Here is a 19,575-nt window from a genome sequence, read left to right as displayed (position 1 = left end):
AGAGAGGCCTAGATCTAATTATCCTCACGCATCCACTCTGCTGATGTCCAGCTGGATTTCATTTCGCCTCGGTTATTAGCCGCCGTGTTTTCTTGTGCAAATGATGGGTGAATATATGTTTTTGTTGTTGATGCATATGATCAGCATCAAAGAATCGCATCGCTTAACGTCCCTCATACGAATTCTCTGCTGCTTTTTTTGTTGGATCTCACCAACGGTCCGGGAATGGATTCTGTGTCTGTATCATGTTAGTTCAGTGACCCAAAAGTAAACGCATCTCTCTCAGTCTCTCAGTCTGGGTGCCACTGCAGTGGAACAAGCTGCCGGAGGAGATCAGTGTAGCTTCTGCAGTGTCTCTTGCTACTACACTTAATTTGCACATGGAAATTAATCCCATCTTTTGATGTTTTGTTTGTTTATTTATTAGATCACATTGTATCACTTCTGCCTTTATTGTCTTGTCTGTTTCGATTCTAATTATTGTTAGTAATACACAACATTTGGTAATTTCATGTGGGTCAAAAACAGGATAGCCTGTCGGTCCCTGTTTGCCATGTGATAATAATCATCTTCCAACACACAGTAAAATATGTGGAACTCACATAAAATAACACATAACACGCTCCTCGCTCATCCGCTTGCAGAAAAGGTTTGAAACACCTTCTACTTTTGACAATTGTGGGGTGTTGGCACTCATTTGAATTTTCAAATGTGTTTCGCTTTCGGAGAGAAATTTTGCACGTTGCTACATTTATTTGACAGCCGCATGTGTTACTTATTTTACAGCACGACGCTTTGCATGCTAAATATATGAGACATTTATAAAAGTATATAGTCGGTGTTGTAGATTATACCTGAAAGTGGCTGTTAAGCATAATAAGTACTTTTACAGAACATTCTGAATGCAGGGATTCTACTCGTGAAGGTGTTTTTCACATTAGGGTATTATTGCTTTTGCTGAATTCTGTGTAACTTCTGCCAAACCGTCACCACTGTGGCCAGAAGTGGCAATTACAGGATAATGGTAAATGCAAAAATGTGCTGTGACAGTAGCAGAAGGAAAGAAGGAAAGTAAGCGAAACACTCCATAATGTTGGTTTCACTGCAACTAATGATTACACTGCAACTGATATATCTTATGCATATTAAAGGTACGTTAACATTAGCCACCTTAGGCTACTGGTGATACCCATAGACTAGTCTATGGCTACACTAGACCACCAATAAATCCACTCTGGTTGTCTTTTTCCTTAAAGGGAAGAGGAAAGAGGCATCATGTAATCATATAATGTCTCCATCGTTTAAAAAAAAAAAAGTCTCCTTCTGGTGTTGCTTTAAGGATCTGAATACTTCCTCCACCTCTGCAGAAGACTTTGTTGTAGTAATCAGGTTACACTCATGCGATTTAATGACAGAAGCCCTGTTTTTGCCTTGCATTAAAAATCTAATCTGAATAATGAGTTGGGATCATGCACCTCGCCTTCACACCAGGCTTTTTTTTAAATTTTATTTTGTGCGTTACTTCCTCCAACACTCGGTCCACATCATGATAAGAGATCGCTAATGTACTGTAGGTCAGCGGGTGTGAAGTCAATAAACGGATATCTGCTGTCCTCAGCTCATGTACTGACATGACACGACTGCAAGCTTCACGGATTGAATTTACAGACAAATATCTGATCGCGAAGCAAGATAGACTGTGCACCTCCACATGTGGTCTCACAGACTGGATAACATTGCAGCTGCGGCCCTGTTTACACCTTGCGTTAATATTCTTTTTTTTCCTTATCAAGGTAATATATCCCAGGGCAGGTGACAATGTTATACCAGGTGTGAATGACAGATAGAGAGAACATGCAGTATGTAGATTATATACTGAAGGTGAAATATAGCGGGTGATGGTTAAATAGTAAATGTACCGGTGGCTACATGCTTAACCTTGATGGAACTGTAAGCTTACAGAAATGTGATCCTGCATATAGACCTTCAGTGACAGCATGAATTGAATTGGTCAACTATCAAAGGTTTAAACTAAAGGTTGTTGTTTTTATAAGGAAGTCTTTACCTTCCTCCCTCTTGGATTGCTTTTCAGACTGCTTTAAGAGTCATTATTGTCCTAGCCAAGGCAGAACTGCTTCCCATTTGCCCACAGACATTGTTAATAAGCAATTTATTTTGAAGCCAAATTGAGAGAAGCGATCTCTATTGAAATGGCTTTTGTTTTTGTGTCTCTTTTCTCCCTTTGACAGCATACTTTCCCTATCTGCAGGCAATTATTAGGAGCTGTATTAAGTCTGTCTGAAGGGAATTGATTTGAGCTCCATTCATCTGCTTTGTCTCATTTGTAGACACACACACACACACACACACACACATTCACAGAGCAAGGGCAGTGGTTTTTCTAGGACGCGCTGGCACGGCTGTTGGCAGGCACACACGAGAGGGCTTTCGTGGAGATGGGGTGAAGAGGTTGACGAGGGTGTGGAGAAAAAAAAAACGGCTGAAAATGTGTACAAAATGAATGGAGAATTATTGTTGTTGTGTTCCCAAGATAGTTGCGCTCGCACAAAATGGGTTATTTGACTTTATGTTTGAAACATGGAGCACCTGGACTCTGAGGAAAAGCAAATAATCTGCCTGTGCATACACGCCTACACACACACACACACTCTAACCATTCAACCATTATGAAAGCTAACTGGTTTGTCATAGCCTTTTTCTCCCAGGGACTGGAACCACAGAGGAGGTAACTCTTGTCTGTATTCTTCCAGCCCATCTGGTTGTAAGGCAAAGACTGGCTGACGGTTCTGCCCTCATTTGGCTTGTCTGGTTCCAGTGAGAGCTGTATACTTCATCATATCTCAAAGAGCTTGGCTGTGGAAAAAAAAAAAAAAATCATAATTATCGCTGCTTTCAGATGTAGTGCTCGGTTGTCGGTCTGCTCCCTTTAAAGTATCAATCGTGTAACTTTAACAAAGCATCTTTGGCTAAAAAGTTTCCTCGTTGTTGTATCCCTGAGGACAGTGGAAAGTGGTCAAAGCACAGACAAGTTCTATCCTGGGAGATTGGATTCACTGCAAAATTTTTCTAAATGTCAATACTTTCATCAGAAGTATTTTTCAATCTGAAATCCTGTTTCAGTTTACCTCCACAGGGTGCACACACACACACACACACACACACACACACACACACACACATTGCAGCAGAGTAGCTACGTTAAATAAAATAAAATTAAGATCGCAATAGCCGCAGTTTGATTTGTGAGAGTGCATCGGTCAGCAGATGAGTCAGCTGAGTCACACAGCCGAAAACATGGAAAGACTGTAAAGAAGCCACATAAACCGATGGAGACAAAAAGGCTTCCAGTAGCAGGATATACAACTGTGAGGCTCATAATGGAAAACTGTCATTACTAAATCCCCCCCCAACATTTTTCTTGGAGCAGTGTGGTATTTTAATTGTATCAGTTTTAGGAGACATGAAGGTTATTGCTTTCTAACTTACCTGCGCTGCTGCTTGTTAAACTCTCGGGGATAATATGGCTCGGGGCATGTTACATTTTTTTCCCCTTACAGATGGTTTTAGAGGCACTTAGACCCAGTCTGGGTCCACTGAGGGTCACAGCAGACTCAATCTGCCGTAGCACACCATCGTACACACAAATCTGCTCTTCCCCATAAAGCCTTTTATAAAATATGACCACCGACTCTCTAATAAGGGTATTTATATTTCATGGGCTCGAGAAAAAAAAAAGGACTGCAGACATATAGGACTGTAATTCTCTTTCCATTTTCCATTCTCTTCCTTTTCTGTTCTCTTCTTTTCTCCTCTTGTAGTAAGTGGGTAAATAATGGAACACTAAACAGGGTTTTTTAATGTGTCTGTGTGAAAGACGAAGGAGACAAAGAGAAACCAAGAGGGAGAGGGTTTATTATGTGTATAAATGAAGTACACCCTGTACATGCATACTGGCATACATAAGCTATGGCACTTTTCCTCTGCAGGCTAAAACCCAGGTACAGAAAAAGACAGAGATGCAGTGGATGTGCTAATGTTCGGGGCAAGGAAATGGGAATGAATGGAATGGGAGCTGCATGAATAATGAGTCTAATTATGATTTGGGTGTCGTACAGAGCTGCTGCAGGTATGATGGATTCCTCTTCTGCATGCACCGGTGAAGGACATGGCTCTCCTACCCATAGTAACTTCTGTGTGTGTGTGTGTGTGTGTGTGTGTGTGTTTGCACCTCCACACATTAAAGCTTTTCATATTGTGTTTGTGTTTAGTGCAGCTTGGTTGTAAAAGTTGTTTACTGTGGGTAATGGTATGTTAAATGTGTGTGTCCCCAGGGTTAACTGTCAAACTCCGTAGTAAAACTTAACCACAAAAAGCAGCCAGTCTGAGCAATCCTCCCCTATGCCGAGCTCTTTACTGTTACGGACTGCAGGGCTGCAGTGCTAACTGGAAAATAAACACCTTACCTATTCATGTAAATGAGATTGTGAGTCTGCAAGCCATCGCATAAATTAAGCCGCGCACTGCGATAGCGTCGATGTCGGACAAATATTTGCCCTTTCTCTACACATGCAATGTGTAGGCCCTCATATGGTAATTTAAAGTATTCTTTCCACATGTTTAACGATAGGAAACACACATAAACATCAGGAAAATTTGCAAACCGGTTGTGATTTGAACCTGGACACATTTTTGTTAAGCGTGCCTAAACCTTAGAGTTGGTATTTATCTGTCTATTACACATCAGGGAGTCTAATCCGATCTGAAACACAGCTTTGTGCTGTGTCTGTATTTATGTTAACAACAGCATCCAGAGATAAATTTAAGCTTGTGAAGAGTGTATGGCGCCACTTGAAGGGTGCCTATTCATGTACGCTACATATGACACATTCATTATGTGCTGCATGTGGCTAAATTGACTTTATAGGAAAATAACTCTCTGCTTTACATCTTCCGCATGTACTTATTTATGACGCCCATGTGTGGAAGTACAGACACATACACATTCATGTCTCTTTATAGAAGAAGATATAACTCCTGATAAACACTGTGCATTAGCAAATGTTTAAAAAGATCCCTCTTACAGCTACTTCATAGATTTTTATCAACCACATCAAGTATTTTGCCATCTGGCCGGCTGAACATTCGTTTACAAAAGGCTTACTCATTATATCCAGGTCTTATGTTAATAATAATCCCTGCAAATATGGCAATTTTTCTTAATTATGGAAAAACTTAACCCATCCACGCCTCCTCCCTGGCAGGACGTGCTTTGCTGCGTTTGAACGGGGAGAAGCTGGAGAGGATGGGAATCGTCCAGGAGACGCTGAGGCAGGAGGTCCTCCAACAAGTCCTGCAGCTGCAGGTCAGAGAAGAGGTTCGCAACCTGCAGCTCCTTAGTAGAAGTAAGTAACATGTTGTGTAGTGAGTAACCATGTTGTTGTCTATTTTTGCACGATATTGTGCGCAGGACTTTTGTGTGCATTTGTGAGACAAAGGGAGCTACAAAGACTCTAAGAAACCAGGAGAGAGCAGTTGGGTTTGGCTAAATTGGAAGGAGGCAGCGTGAGACCGAGCATGCTGTGACATGCGTGGAGCTGGGCATCCAAGTGCAATTGTTTGTGGCTGTGTGGTTTTATTGATGAGAGCTGTTGATTTGCTGCACCACCTCTGAATGATGGCTTTGGTAAACACTTTTATTATCCAGCCATCAATAAAGTGGCTCAGTCAATCGCTGCTGACCTGGATTCAGCACTTGATGTGGTTTCCTTTCTTTACCCATGTTTTTGTCTGTTGTGGTGGTTGTTGTAGATAGTTCTTTTCTTTGTGCATTAGTGGCTCAAATGATGGTGAGTTATCAAAGGAAAATGTCTGCACTATTTCCTTTCTCTCCATGGACCTAGATTCCAGTTCCAGTGTTCGGAGGGGATTGTTTAAAGGTCCCGTATTGTGACCTCGTTCAGCAAATTATTGTAAGTCTCACATGCCCCCAGAATGTGTTTTCACCTAAAAAAAAAAATGTTTTTAAATTGCCATCTATTGTAAAGATTTTTTGAAAGTGGGTGGTTGGTTCATTTGACCACGACTGTGTAACCAGTTGTCAAAGCCCTGTTCTAAACAGGCTCCTTATAGCATCTGTAGCTTGACATGCGGTTGAACTGCAGCTGTCCATTCAGGAAGAAGACGTTCTCTATATTTATATAAATGACTGTGTGTTCATTCTCCATTCAAATATCATCAAATTTACTGCACAGCAACTGTTTCCAACTCATTTATGGTGAGATGGTCGGACAACACGGTTATAAAATTGGGAAAGCCGAAGTTTGGAAATGGCTTTGAAGTGCATTCTAGTAAACATGTAGTCTTGATGAGTTGTGTTTCAGTCACTGTTTCATACTTGTTCAATTATCTAACACTAACTGAAAAAATGTGTAAATGAGAACTGTTTTATTGGGAATTCAACTGTATTAAAATGCAGCATATGTGAGCACAAAGAGCAGGAGAGAGGCAAACAGATGTCAACACCGGCCGGCTTAGCTTCACCGAAGATCAACAGGCAACATGAAACCACAGTGACCCACCCAGTTCTTGTTTACTGGTTTCAAATAGGTCTTCAAGTTTGCACCATTTCTTATCTGATCTGATCCTTAACATTACAGTTTCTACAGACCTCTAACCCATGGACATATGATCAAAGCTAATGGTAACATTAGTGTGCTAACACTAAGGATTTACATGTTGTTGGGACAGCTGACATAAAAATGAGCTCCTCAGATCCTGGAAATGCATTAAGACTCTTGTGTTCACTCTTACAACCAACAGCAGAAGATTTGGTTAGATTTGCTCATGGCTGAGCTTTTTTAGAGTTAGCAGAAGCAGCTGTAGAAAGTAAATAAATGTGGCAGACTGTTAAGCAGCTCCTCATTCTGAATCACTCGCCTAGAGTTAGGGGGGCAGAAGAATGGCAGTACTAAGCATTTTTTTTTACCGTACCTTTTGTTTTACACCTCCAAGTTTTTAAGACAAATAAAACACAATAAATATATATATATCTTTTACATATGGGACTTCTAAATCTTTCAGCTTTTGCAGCAAACTATTCCCATTAAATACCTGGATAAATACAACATAAGTAATAACTGACCAGAGGAAATATCCTGCAAAACTTAGGTGTTGCAAGTACAAATGTTTTTCAACTTGTAACAGGATTATATTCTCAATAAAGGCACAGTTTTTCTTTTGTATTCAGAGCCAAATGCCTGCACACCTTACAGCTTTTTCACTCAGGTTTTCCTTTGAGTACTATAATCTTCAAGATCATGACCTATATTCAGCAGCAGCAGCAGCAGCAGCAGCATCGTGGCTGAGAACATGTCTCGAATGAGAGGGGCTCTGCAGTATTTAAAGGGAATTGCATCCAGCTTGTTGTTTCCAATATACTCCCTTGTAATTTTGTACTTACAAGGAGCAAAACCTGTGTTGAGGTTTCAGAGCATCCTGGAGAGCAGGGCTTTTTTTACATTTATTTTTTATTACAAAAACAACTGCATAGCCATTTGCTCTAAATGGCCCAATCTCCCTTGACATAAGTGCTTTTGGCCAAAATTGATTGAATATTTTGTTCAGTCAGACTGAGCAATGTTGTTTTAGCCATCAAGTGATCATTTTAAACTGATGGTGCAAGGGCTCTTACAATCACCAGTTACGTTCAAACCAGCAAATGAAGTGGCCTTCGTACTTTGAGTAGCTCACACTTTTACTTTCTGATCATGCATGCGGCGGATGCTGTTATTGTATGGTCTTCTGCATATTTCTGCTCACTGCAGACTGCTTTAAGATAAGTGTTTAGCAATTATATTCTACATCCATTTTAATTTTAATTACGGGGCCTCAGAGTATGGCAATTTCAGTTCTCTGTATGTTGTACATACGGCAAAACTGACAATAAAGCTGACTTGACTTAATCTTTCCAGAGTGTTTCTGAAGACACCACATGACCTGTGCCTGGTGCCAGACATTTTGTGAGAGCTCCAAATCCCCTCAGTACTGTGAAAGTAAGATAGATAGAAACAGATAGAACTTGGTACCAGAACCAGTGAACAGACTCCTGACTCATTGAATAGCACCATTTAAATTAGAGCATTTTTAAAAACTAGAAAATTTGGTTTGAAAAGTTGTTGATACTCAAAATCAAATAACTGGAAGGACAGTCAGAGATGAGGACCAGCCAATGTCTGCAGGGCTAAATACCAAAAAAACTCCATTATAATTCACTCCGATGCGAGATACCTACATACAAATTAAAACAGACTAAGGTTAAAGACACCACTAACAAAAAAGCCTTTTCCTTTAGGTAGTGGTCTATTTAAATCAGCTTCACACTCATAGTACTGGACTTAGACATGGATTAAGCCCAGTCCTACAATACAAACGGTAATGGAGCTCTGCATTTAATATTTCCTTCAGTCTTGTACAAGTCCTGATCCAAAACTTGTTTGACAAATTTTCTATGCTTATACAGCTAAACTGCATTCCCATCTACGTTTTAAGATAAGTACAGTTTCTTCCTGAAAGGTAAGACTTTGATGTAGTAAAAAAAAAAAAATGCTTCCAGTTTGAAAGTCCATTATTCTTAAGTCCCTTACTTTTTACTTTCTCTCACTGTTTGGTGGTTAGGTTTAGGCACAAATACACCTTGGTTATGTTTTAGAAAAATATCATGCTTTAGGTTAAAATTTTGCTTTCACAGCTATAATTGTGCGTGTTAGCAGCTTGGTTAGATTTAGCCACCGAAACTGCTTGGGTAGATTTAGGAAAATATCATGGTTTGGGTTTAAACATGACACTTTCACAATATGAACAAGCTTTTCTTCCAGTTGCCAGTTTAATGAGTCCTTCCCTATTTAATATACGATTGGCTTTCTGAAAAGGGAGCGACTGTAAAGCAATAAAATGAATGGGGAAGATATGTTGATTAGATTTTGGAAGAAAATGTGTTTCCCTCAAAGCGTGTTTGAAAATGCAGTGTGTAGAAAAGGCATATCTTTATGAGACAGCGTTGCTTAATCAATGTCTGGGAAACTGTATGAATATCTGTTTGAATTTAGACTCTAGCCATAGATGTCTGGGTTGTGTGGCATCTTTACACCGGTGCACCACAACAAACTTACCATTTCATGCTTTGTCTCTCATCGTTTCAGCTCACTCCTTGCAGATACGTGAGCAAAGCGTTTTTGAGTACCTTCATGCCAATCAAGCATGTTGAATTGAATTAAATTTAGAGATGCAACTGGTAAAGAGAAAGAATTAAATTTCTGTTGGACACTTTCATTAACTGAGCAATGCAAATCTAATTTCCCAGTTCAGCAGGCTCTGACTCGAAGCTATAGGGACAAGCTAATTCGGTGGCCTCATACAACACCTGAGCTTCGCAGGGTTGGAGGGTATTCAGAGGTGGTGAAGGTTGGACGAGGTAGGATAAAAAAGATAATGAGAGATGTTTCAGTGTTTTCAATGAAACTAAAAAAAGTGATGAGGTAGTGACAAGGCAGTGAATGAGGGCAAAGGTGAAGGTCTTGACTAAAACGTTTAAAAACTAATTAGTTAAAATGACAACTTTGTCATTATCGACAGTATAAAAACTGCCATTGCAATTAGTCTCTTATGACGAGCAAGTTCTCTGATGCAAAATCTTAAAGGTTGTGTTAATTATTTTTGCATAGAGTGATGACAGGAATCAAGGCAGGAGTCAAAGTGAAAACTCAGTGTCTCAGCCACAGGCGCCCCCATGTCTTTGTGTTTTAACTTTACAAGGAGCATGACTCTAGGGATGACATTGTGCCGGCCTATCTGTTTCAACTCAATACTCAACAACTATTGAATGAGTTGCCATGAAATTTTGTTCAGACATCCACGGCTCCCAGACTATTAATCCTCATATTTATGCTTTTTAGTGAAATGTCTTGGCTATTGGATGGATGAAAATTTTAAAGAGCTACTTACACTTTGTAGGTCTGGGTTTGAAAAAATCTAAAACAATGCTGATGTTTTGACGGAGGTGATATGTGTGGAGAAGCATGGCGATGGTGAAATGGAAAAAGAAAGAGGCAGACTCATACAGTAGCTCATGCACATTAAGGATTTGCACTCGTGTTCTGCTCACAGGACTCCACACACATTGAGCGATTCTCCCGGTATTCTTACATTTCTAGTGTGATTGAGTGGAGCCGTCATAGCATCTGTCAGGTTTGATTCATCTCCAATGGATTCACCAAAAAATTAAATATTGATCTCACAATAACTTTTGAAAAAGAGGGTGAAAATACAGATGGAGAAATGCAGCTGAATCCGATGTGATTTCGTCTCTGATCTGAGCCATGATGGCGCACTTTAACATCAACCATACCGAGCTCTCATATTATTCATGTCAGGATTGTAAAATGCAAACTCCAGTGAAACTTCACCAAGCAATCAGTGCTCTCTCCACCTCCTTTATGAAAAATAACATATAATACCAAGTTGCGATACAGAATTAACAGGGCACATGATTGAAAAGATCACCCAAATACCCGAGGGACGAGATTTAAATATGGCGAGAGGAGAAAAGAAAGGACAGAGAGCTGCAGCTGGAGGTGAGATGTTTACCAGATACCGGGGAAATACTGGGAATGAAATTGACAGATCGCGGAGATAAAGAAATGAGACGAGTAACGAGGTTAATGAAGGGACATGGATAGTGAATGAAAAGCCTGCTCTGATAGCACTTTTATTCCCTGGCTACGGGGCCCTTCTACTTCCCGCTCCTTGTTAATCTGTCTAGAGCAGGCTCACTTGCTCAAAGCTCTGTAATAGCATTTCACACTCAGCATAGAATTACATTACTTCCCTTGCAAATTATTGTTTGAAAATGCTGTTTACTTCACAGTAGCTATGGGAGAAAATGTGTAATTTTCAAAAAAAGCATGTGTCTGTGACTGCAAGCCATTGATTTTTGCTGCATGGGGTCTATAGAAAATGTTTTGATTAATACTGTAAAAGAAATGATTTGACGATAGCAGAATTAAATATATATTAAAGGGAACTACATAAAAGTCAGTTAAGTCATGAGAATTTCTTGGTTTGGCAAAACTAATCTGTCTTTATCAAATCTGACAAAAACAAACAAACAAACAAAAAAAACCCAAAACTGACGGCATCCTCAGGGTTGTCCTCGGTTTGACCAAATATTTGACAGAAAACCTTCATGGCACAGTGGAGGTGTGATGCAGTCATAAGACTAAGAGTGTGTCAGGATGTCTTGGCCTCCCCTGCACCAGCTGTGAATGTTCTTTTTAAATCTGTCTCTGGTAAGTCCCCCAGTTTCGTGGAAGTGCAAAAGTAGACTGCTAGGGTGCTCTTTTAAGGTTAGCTTTTGTGACTTCTACGATTGGGTGTTTTATTCTGTAGCAGTAGCCTCTCCTCAGCCCACTGAAGGGCCCGTGATCTGTTCAGAGTCCTACAAGACTTTTCTTTGCTTCCTGAGTGAACACAAGCAATTCATATATATATTCATGTTTGTGTGATTTTTCGCACTTTTTAACATTTTTTTTACTTCGACTACAGCATACATGAATGGTAATGTGATTATGAATTCGATGTTTTACACAACACACAGCTCATGTTCACTCATCCGTAGATCCATCTTGCATCTGATGCTATGTGCTGTGAATCACCGGTTGTTTGTTTGAGACTAGTCTCATGTAGCTAGACAGCTCAGAATGGTCCAGCTGCACTTTATTATCATTCTGCTATAGGGGCCAAAACACTCTGAGCTGTTTGAATTTCTTTAAACCAATACAAATCGTATTGGGCACGGCTAAGTGAGGGATACAGCGATGGTGTTCCCTTTAGAAGACTGATGGGGGAATTGTTTCTGTGGGACATTTGCATGCAGGGAGGCAAGCACTGTCAGGAAAATCACAGAAAAAAAAAAATAGCAGGGCTGCCTTACTCATTGATCCAAATCCTCAGCAAAACTTAAAATTTCCAGCGTGGTAGGTTGCTGCCCAGAGGTTGTTGTTGTTTCCCGTAGTCAAGGGGATTTTGAAAACGGTAGGAGGGAGGGAGCCGCTTGAAGTGTGCAGGCACAATCTGCACAAGTCAGACTAGTTTTAGACTTTAGATTCATCCACAACTGAGCAGTCATGAAATTATCACTAACTAGTCATGCCATTTTTACATTTTACATCATGTAAAATAGTGAGGAGCAACCTTTAGGCAAAATCCATCACCATGTCGTCACAGACAGGATGGATTCAGGTCAGATAAAATGTGCTCCAATAGTTACAGTTGGTTTCATAGTAAAAAAAAGTCATAGTCACTAAACCTCTCAGGCAATTCCTGCAGCATATTCCGTCTCACTGTCCTCCACACCTGGCCTTATGTTGGATTGCATAGCAACTAACAAACTTCTGGAATCCGCCAAAAGTTAAAACTGCAAACTTTTTAGAAACACTCTGCAGGTTGCTTGAAATTCAAAACCTAATGACATAGCCGCTAAAAAAGCGTGTAGAGGTTTACATCAAAGCATCAAAGCTGTATGCAAATGTATATATATATATACGCTCAAGAGTGCAGCAGTCTGTTGTTGTGTCTCTTCCTGCCATGGTTGGGAAAGCTGTTGTCTTTTATTCTTTGTGCAGGAATCTTGTATTTGTATTTTTAGACTCTTCACTTAGACTATTTCATGTGTTTTCAGCAGGCTACGCTGTTTTATCTCAGTCAGTGAGAGTTAAGGTTGATGTCTTCCATAGCCCAGAGCCATAGCTCTCTCAGGGTAGTGTGAACCATGCAGGGGTTGCAACATCTGGAAAGCTTTGGGAGGGAGGATTCAGATCAGAGCCCAGTGGGAGATTTGCCCTCCTTCTTTGTCGTAGCCACTGGTTGTCGGTATGTCTTTATAACAAACTGTCAGTACCTCCTTCCTGCTCAACATATCAAATTTTCATCAAAGTCGCTCTATGCCTTTGTGTGTAGCCATCTGCCATGTCTCAGAGCCTCAGCTAATTAGCTAAAACTGATGATGTTGCGAATAACCTCAACAAAACACCTGACCCCTCCCACCACAAAGAGATGTGTTGCTGGCAGCACTTTGGATGCTGTGGGAGACTGTCTTGGTAACCTTTTAGCTCTGAATTGCCTCTGTGATGTTGCCCATCCTCGCGGAGCTTTACTCGGAGCTCCATGTGGCGCCTGCCAGCTGAACTGTAGCTCTGAATTAGAATATGAATGAAACTCTGAGCGTGACAGACAGAAAAGAAGGAGGAACATGTCATTTCTCCTCAGCACAAATTTTGCCTGGCTGCTATTCGTCCTGCCCCCCCTCCCTCCACACTCGCCGCTTCTCCTCTGCTGCACCTAGGCTCTGACGACTCCATGGGGAGCTCATTTAAAGGAATTTCTATCAGACAAGCAGCTCTTTCTTTGTTTGTGAAAGCCTCTAGTCATATCAATGGCTCTCCATCCTGTCTGCCTCACCATTCTGCCCCCTCTATCGTTTCGTGGTTCAGGTTCACTCCGGTGCCACGTTACATCTGTCCGTGTCTGGAGACAGGTGGTGCGTCTTCCTTGGCTATCGGGAGAGGAGGGCTTAGAGCTGAAATGCCAACTGTCTGGGAGAGGAAAGTCTGCCGCTGACACTTGAGTCATTTCAGGATGGAACGAACTGGCTAGTTGTCAGGGAAACCACCTGGTCGCATCTGTTGTTTCGGAAGACAGAAAAAGAGATAATGACATTGAGAATGAAGGCTTGTTACTGACGGTGACGTACATCAGTCAATCACAGCATTAAAACCACCTGCCTAATACTGTATAGGTATCCCTTCTGCTGCCAAAACAGCTCTGACGCCTGCAGGCCATGGACATAGGGCCTCTGGGAGTGTCCTGTTATGGTGGCGCTGAGATATTTGGGTTCCTGTGGGTTGCGGGTAGGGCTTCGATGCATTGGTTTGGTTCTGGTGCATGCATCGAATGGTCAGCCAGATTTGGATCTGGGGAGTTGGAGGCTGGATCAACTCCTTGGGCTCTTGGTCGTGTTTCTCGAGCCATTCCGAAGCAGTTTCTGCAGTGCCACAGGGCGTATTATCCTGCTGGCATTGGGTGTGAGGTTGGTCTGCAACAATACTTACAAGATTAACAAGATGATCAATCACTTCACCCGTCCGTGGTTTTCATGTTGAGGCTGATTCGTGTAGAACGTTGGATTTTTGGTAAGAGAATCTAATTAAACAAGTTCATTTGAAGATGTTTATAGTTTTTTCAGCTTGATTGGCCCATTAATCACAGCTTGTATTTTATATTTTAGTGTCTTTTTCACTGCCTGCTGCCATCATTCTCTCACGTTTGCAGTCAACCGGTGTTTCATTCTAAACTGTTGGTTGTTATGGGGGTTGTTGCTCTGTAATTGAGTGCAGCGTGTTACATGAAAAAAGGTCAGCCACACTACTTACTTGATATTACAGTTGAGTCTTGGGGATTAAGGTGTCACATACAGATTCAGAGGGGTGACAAGCCCAGTACTTCGGAAAGGTTCTTAAATGAGACGGATGTGTTTTCAAGGCGACAGAGGCTTAGCACAGAGGGAAAACAACTTCATGGTGCATTAACAGAGACTTGCCAATAGAGAGAAATGCATTTTTTGTGGGAACAAACTACTGCTGACCTTCAACCTCTGCTTTTTCTATCCATGTGAATGCTAATTATGTATCCCCCCCCCTCTCCTCTCGCCCCTCTCTGCAGCCTCCTTTGGAAATTTCTCTTAGCTCATCCCTGCATCCATTTGGCAGCCCTTTCCCTCATCCTCTGTCACAATGCGACTCTAGGAGCCATGGAAGAGCTGCTGTCTTCAGATATGTGAGCAGAGAATCAACGAGTGAAAGGGGAGAGGACGAGCCTATAGACGACATGCCAGCTAGTCTGGAGGATTCTCATTTAACACGGCCAATCTGGTTTACAGACACTGAGATGGAGACAAAGCCCCACTCAAGGCAGGAGCATCCACTATAAGATGAAGATAAGATGAAAGATTGTCAATCCTAGTGATGATGTAGGCCTGACACTGGTACACAGTCAATTATAGCGAATGGTTTCTTGTCTCATTTGGATTGGACTGATTGGGCAATTTGAAGAGAAGATTTTCAGCAGGATTCACCGTTTTCCACTTTCTTCATGAAATGGTTTTATATCAAATAAAACTTCAAACCCAGTGATACTGGAAAAGTGGATAATCCCTCGAATTGTAGAGTAAAAACTGATTGCTATTTAGACCATGTATCCAAGGTGAGGGAAAACTTCCCGTTAATCTTCATTTGTCTTTTGAAGCATCAATTCTGAGCCTGTTCAAAAGGACTGGAGCTGGTCTGAAATGCATTCGACTAACATCAATATAACAAATTCCTCACCCACATGTAACACTGCATTTTTGTCTCAGGATTTTAGTTTTAGAATTTGTAGACTTGGAGGATCAACAATAACACTTTAAGCTGAATGTCATTCCCTCAATAAATCTTTTTGTATTGTGACTTATCTGCAGTATGTCAGTGAGAAATTAGAAATATATATATATATATACAGTATGAGCGTTGTAGAGTAACATACACTTTAATCTGTGTATACTGTAACAGTACTTTAGTATTATATTAATGGAATGGATGCGGGGGCCTCACAGAGTTAATTTGACAGTTACTGACTGTTTATGCTTGATAAAGCAATAATTTAAATGATGGTAGGTGAGGAGGATTAAGCAATGTCTGGTACAAATATTAAATCTTTTCTGTGGAGCTGGGATGCACAGTTTGAGTGTCCGCTGATGGAAGGACACGTCTTGCGCATTACAGTGACAGTATTTCCCAGCCTCGTAGCGTCTGTACTTTGTGTGCACTACTGTCTACTGTACGTCGTTTCTCCCTCACGCAGATGCACAGAGAAAGCACAAGTCTCTGTTGAATTCTGTCCTGTTTCTTTTCCTTAAAGCAGCGCTATAATTTCAAATGCTCCGAAATCAAGATTCTATGACAGCTACCCAGATGCAAGACTCTCACTGTGACTGAAGCCAGCACCTTTGATGTCAATCTAGGCAGCAGCAGACAGCTACGTGTGCAACTATGGGGGCTTAAATCACATGAATAAATAATTGAAATAAATAAATAAACTTCCAACAAACAAAACTTCCCCATCCAACATTTTTCCATCTGTCATTTAACAAGGAGCCTGTTGATGAAGTGAGTTATTGACTGTTAAAAGGGAGAAAACACGCTGTGTTATTTTTAGATTACTGATGTACTGTAAATATCGACACTTTTGGTTTACTTTCACTGATGATTGACGAACTGTTTGAAATGCAAAAAAGGGAAAAATACTTATCTGCCTTGTGGATACAAAGGCATATGGCACGGCACATGATGAAAGCTGTCTTTTTTTTTGGAATAAACTAATTGAGATGAAGCCTTGGTCCTGAGTTTACTTTAATGTATTACTGTTTTTGTTTTTTATTGTTGAGTGTTTTAATATATACTCAGACTGGCAGGCATTGAAAAACAGGCATCTATTTAAAAGGTAACACTGAAGCAACAAAACACCCACTCTAGAAATAAATATAAATTAACAAGATCAAGTGGACCCTCTTTAATTTTATCGCAAGATATCGTTGAAGAGATTCCCAAGGTTTTTGCAGCAGATATTTTGAGGTTGTTAAAACCACTTTTCCAAATGTAAAGCAAAATTCAGTTCTTGCAGGCATCTTTGGGAACAGTTTTTTTTGTTTGTTTGTTTTGGCCCACAGCTGTGCCTTCTTCAAAACTGACTGTATACCGAGGTAAGTGATAGAGCGTCCTCTGAGATTCCAAAAACATCCAAGTGTTGGTTGGGAAGTATAGCTGGTTTATATACATTTGAAATGTGGAGATACTGCACCTAAAGAAATTTAGCACAGGATAATCCCAAGATACATACATACGTAGATATTTCAAAATGTTCTCCACCTCACCAGAAAACGTCACGGGGGAAGATTGTTCCTTTAGCTTCAATGCATTTAGTCCCATGTTCAAGCTTCACTATCCCTTCACAGAAAGAGGTCACATCTTCAGCCTCCTCAACAGCATGGACGACTTCATCATCCCTCTGGAAATGGCGACCAGTTTGAGAAACACAAGATGATGCAGATCGAGTGAGTAAGGTTCATGGGGTAAGAGTTCAAAGCCGCATTTGGCTGCTTCTGTTTCTGTCACCTGTGCTGTGTGGACGGACGCATTGTCCTGAAGCAACAGCATGGCAGGTCCAAGCTTTCCACTCGTTTTTTTTCTTCGATTGTTTCAAACATTTGACTTTTTGCAGACAGTGAAACAAATATGAAATCACAACTGCTTCATTTTAAGGTCACAAAAAAGGTTGTGGTCTTTACTTTAAATCCCAAAAGTGCTCCCGGAAGTTCTATTCTTGCCGTAACCAAGAAATGTTGCACAGCTCTTGTAGCTACTTGTTTTTCTCTTTCCTGCTCTCTCTTTTCCTTCTGTTTATATACAAGTTCCTGTTTTATACTGTCTGCTTATCAGGCTGTGTTGAACAAAGAAATAAGACTTAATCCAAAAGTGAATACAAAAATTTGAATTACGGTAGAATCTAATATTTGTTGCAGCATCTTCCTCAAACTTGGATCTGCTCTCTGACCTGTCATTCGGGGTGCATGAGTCAGGAGTCAAACTCTGTGAATACAAAACGAACGCTGCTTGCCGAAATAGACACATACACTTTGTCTGTCTCTCGCTCACAAAAAGACTTACACACACCGGGATCCAATTACTGAGAGACATGAAGCATCTCACCTGTTAAAAACAGGGCACATGTATGATAAACAGATTCAGTGAACAGTGGCCTTCTCAACCTTGACAGAGAATAAATCCGTGGAGCAGATGGTTGGATGGTGCAGTTAATTGGATACTGTTTACCATTAAGTCTCTTTTCTTTCTCTGCGTGGCATTTGGAAGCGTGCGATCGCTTTTTGAAAAGCCTGTCTTTCATTATTATTCTCTAAAACATCCCAATGCAGAAACTCTTCATCCAGCTTGTTTACCGTTATCTGCTTGTGACTTTGATCAGCTGGATCTCAGTCCTCTGACAGCGCTGAAATCAAATGAGAAACACTCTGTCGTCTCTCATCAGGTGCTGCTGAGGAGCCCCGCAACAGCTGCTTGAGTTGGTGAGTTGCTCTATGGCATAAACAGCTGAAGACTGTAAATTTTCTGGCCGGCGCCCAACTGCTAATATCCAGTACACTCCTACCGAGTACATCAGTGTGTGTGGAAAAAAAATAAAATAAAAAAATCGCATGCATGCTCTCTCAACTTTCACTGGAAAGGTCAAAAGATAAATAACACCATCAACTGCTGGACGGACTCCTCAAGAGCCTTTAAGTGAACGGACCACTCCACCTGGCCAGTTATAAAAATCATTAAGTAGCCTTTTGCTCACTCAGCAGAGGAGGAATGGGAACATAAATCACTGCCACGGTTGGCAGGATTAATCACGGGTCAAACAAGGCCCTGCGTGAACTATTCATCAGCAGCCATTAAAGAAAGCAGGAAGCAGATTTAACTTTATCAGCTGGACATACTGTGCAGCAGAACGGCAGCTGTCACTCAGTCGGTGGTGAAACACCCCCCGGGCAGGAGGGAGGTTATGAACCAGCTGGGCGCCCCCTCGGGTCTAATCAACATATCAGACAAATCCACAATGTGTATCAACACAAAACATTGTCAGAAAAACCAACCGCGCAATTAAAAATGACAAAGATGCCACAGGGGCCCGTGTTCCTGCTTGCTCCATTGTTAGAGCTGCTCTTGACAAATAACAGAACTGCACTGCTCCCTTGTGGAAAATCTGCGCAGACAAACCTTAAGCAGGCATAATCTGTTTGAAATCTTTTGTCCATTGCAACCATAAAATTAGGTGTTAACTTGATGTTATACGGTCTAATACTGCTATTAAATAAGTATCCGTGGTATGATATATCTTTATTAAACAGCAAACTGACACATAGCACAGGAGTGTGCAAAAAATAGGACTTCTGGGAGCTGTATTTAAAAGATTAATGTTACCTTTGATTCATTCATTTCATTAGCACTTTGTTCTCCCGTATGAATCTATCCTCGTTTGTGTGCAGCTCTTGATTTCACCGCGTTTCAACGAAGGGAAACCTTTCTTTCCATCTATGTAATATTTATCAAAACATAATAGATTCCAATATATTTAAATGGCAGCGACAGTAAACATGGTGCAAATAATAAGACTCTACTGCCCTCCACTGGCAATGCTGTCAAACAGCTTTCCCACATAAATTACATCATGGTTTCAGATGATTTCCACTAATAGGAAATATTAGGTCATGATGACTGGCACCAATCAAACACTAAGAGAGACCCTCTGTTGTTTTACTGAAACTGAGTGAGGTGGCGATGATGCCATGAATGATTCATGTGGTTGGAGCTGTGGTACTAGAAAGATGTGGGCTCACACCATATGTGAAAC

The 19,575-nt window shown here is 40.9% G+C and overlaps 1 protein-coding gene across 1 annotated transcript in view; it reads left to right on the top strand.

Moving 5' to 3' along the window:
* The window catches only part of samd10b (sterile alpha motif domain containing 10b), a 46,025-nt gene extending 31,209 nt beyond the window's left edge, over nucleotides 1-14,816 (top strand). The window contains exons 4-5 of the mRNA XM_008301583.1: nucleotides 5,283-5,423; nucleotides 14,794-14,816. Coding sequence (XP_008299805.1) covers nucleotides 5,283-5,423; nucleotides 14,794-14,816 — 164 coding nt within the window. The remainder of the gene's footprint in view (nucleotides 1-5,282; nucleotides 5,424-14,793) is intronic.
* Nucleotides 14,817-19,575: the final 4,759 nt, after the last annotated feature.

The sequence above is a fragment of the Stegastes partitus genome, unplaced genomic scaffold, assembly GCF_000690725.1.
Source record: "Stegastes partitus isolate 25-593 unplaced genomic scaffold, Stegastes_partitus-1.0.2 Scaffold1687, whole genome shotgun sequence".
NCBI lineage: Eukaryota > Metazoa > Chordata > Actinopteri > Pomacentridae > Stegastes > Stegastes partitus.
The sequence above is the reverse complement of the archived record's forward strand: the minus strand, read 5'-3'. Positions and strand labels throughout refer to the sequence as shown.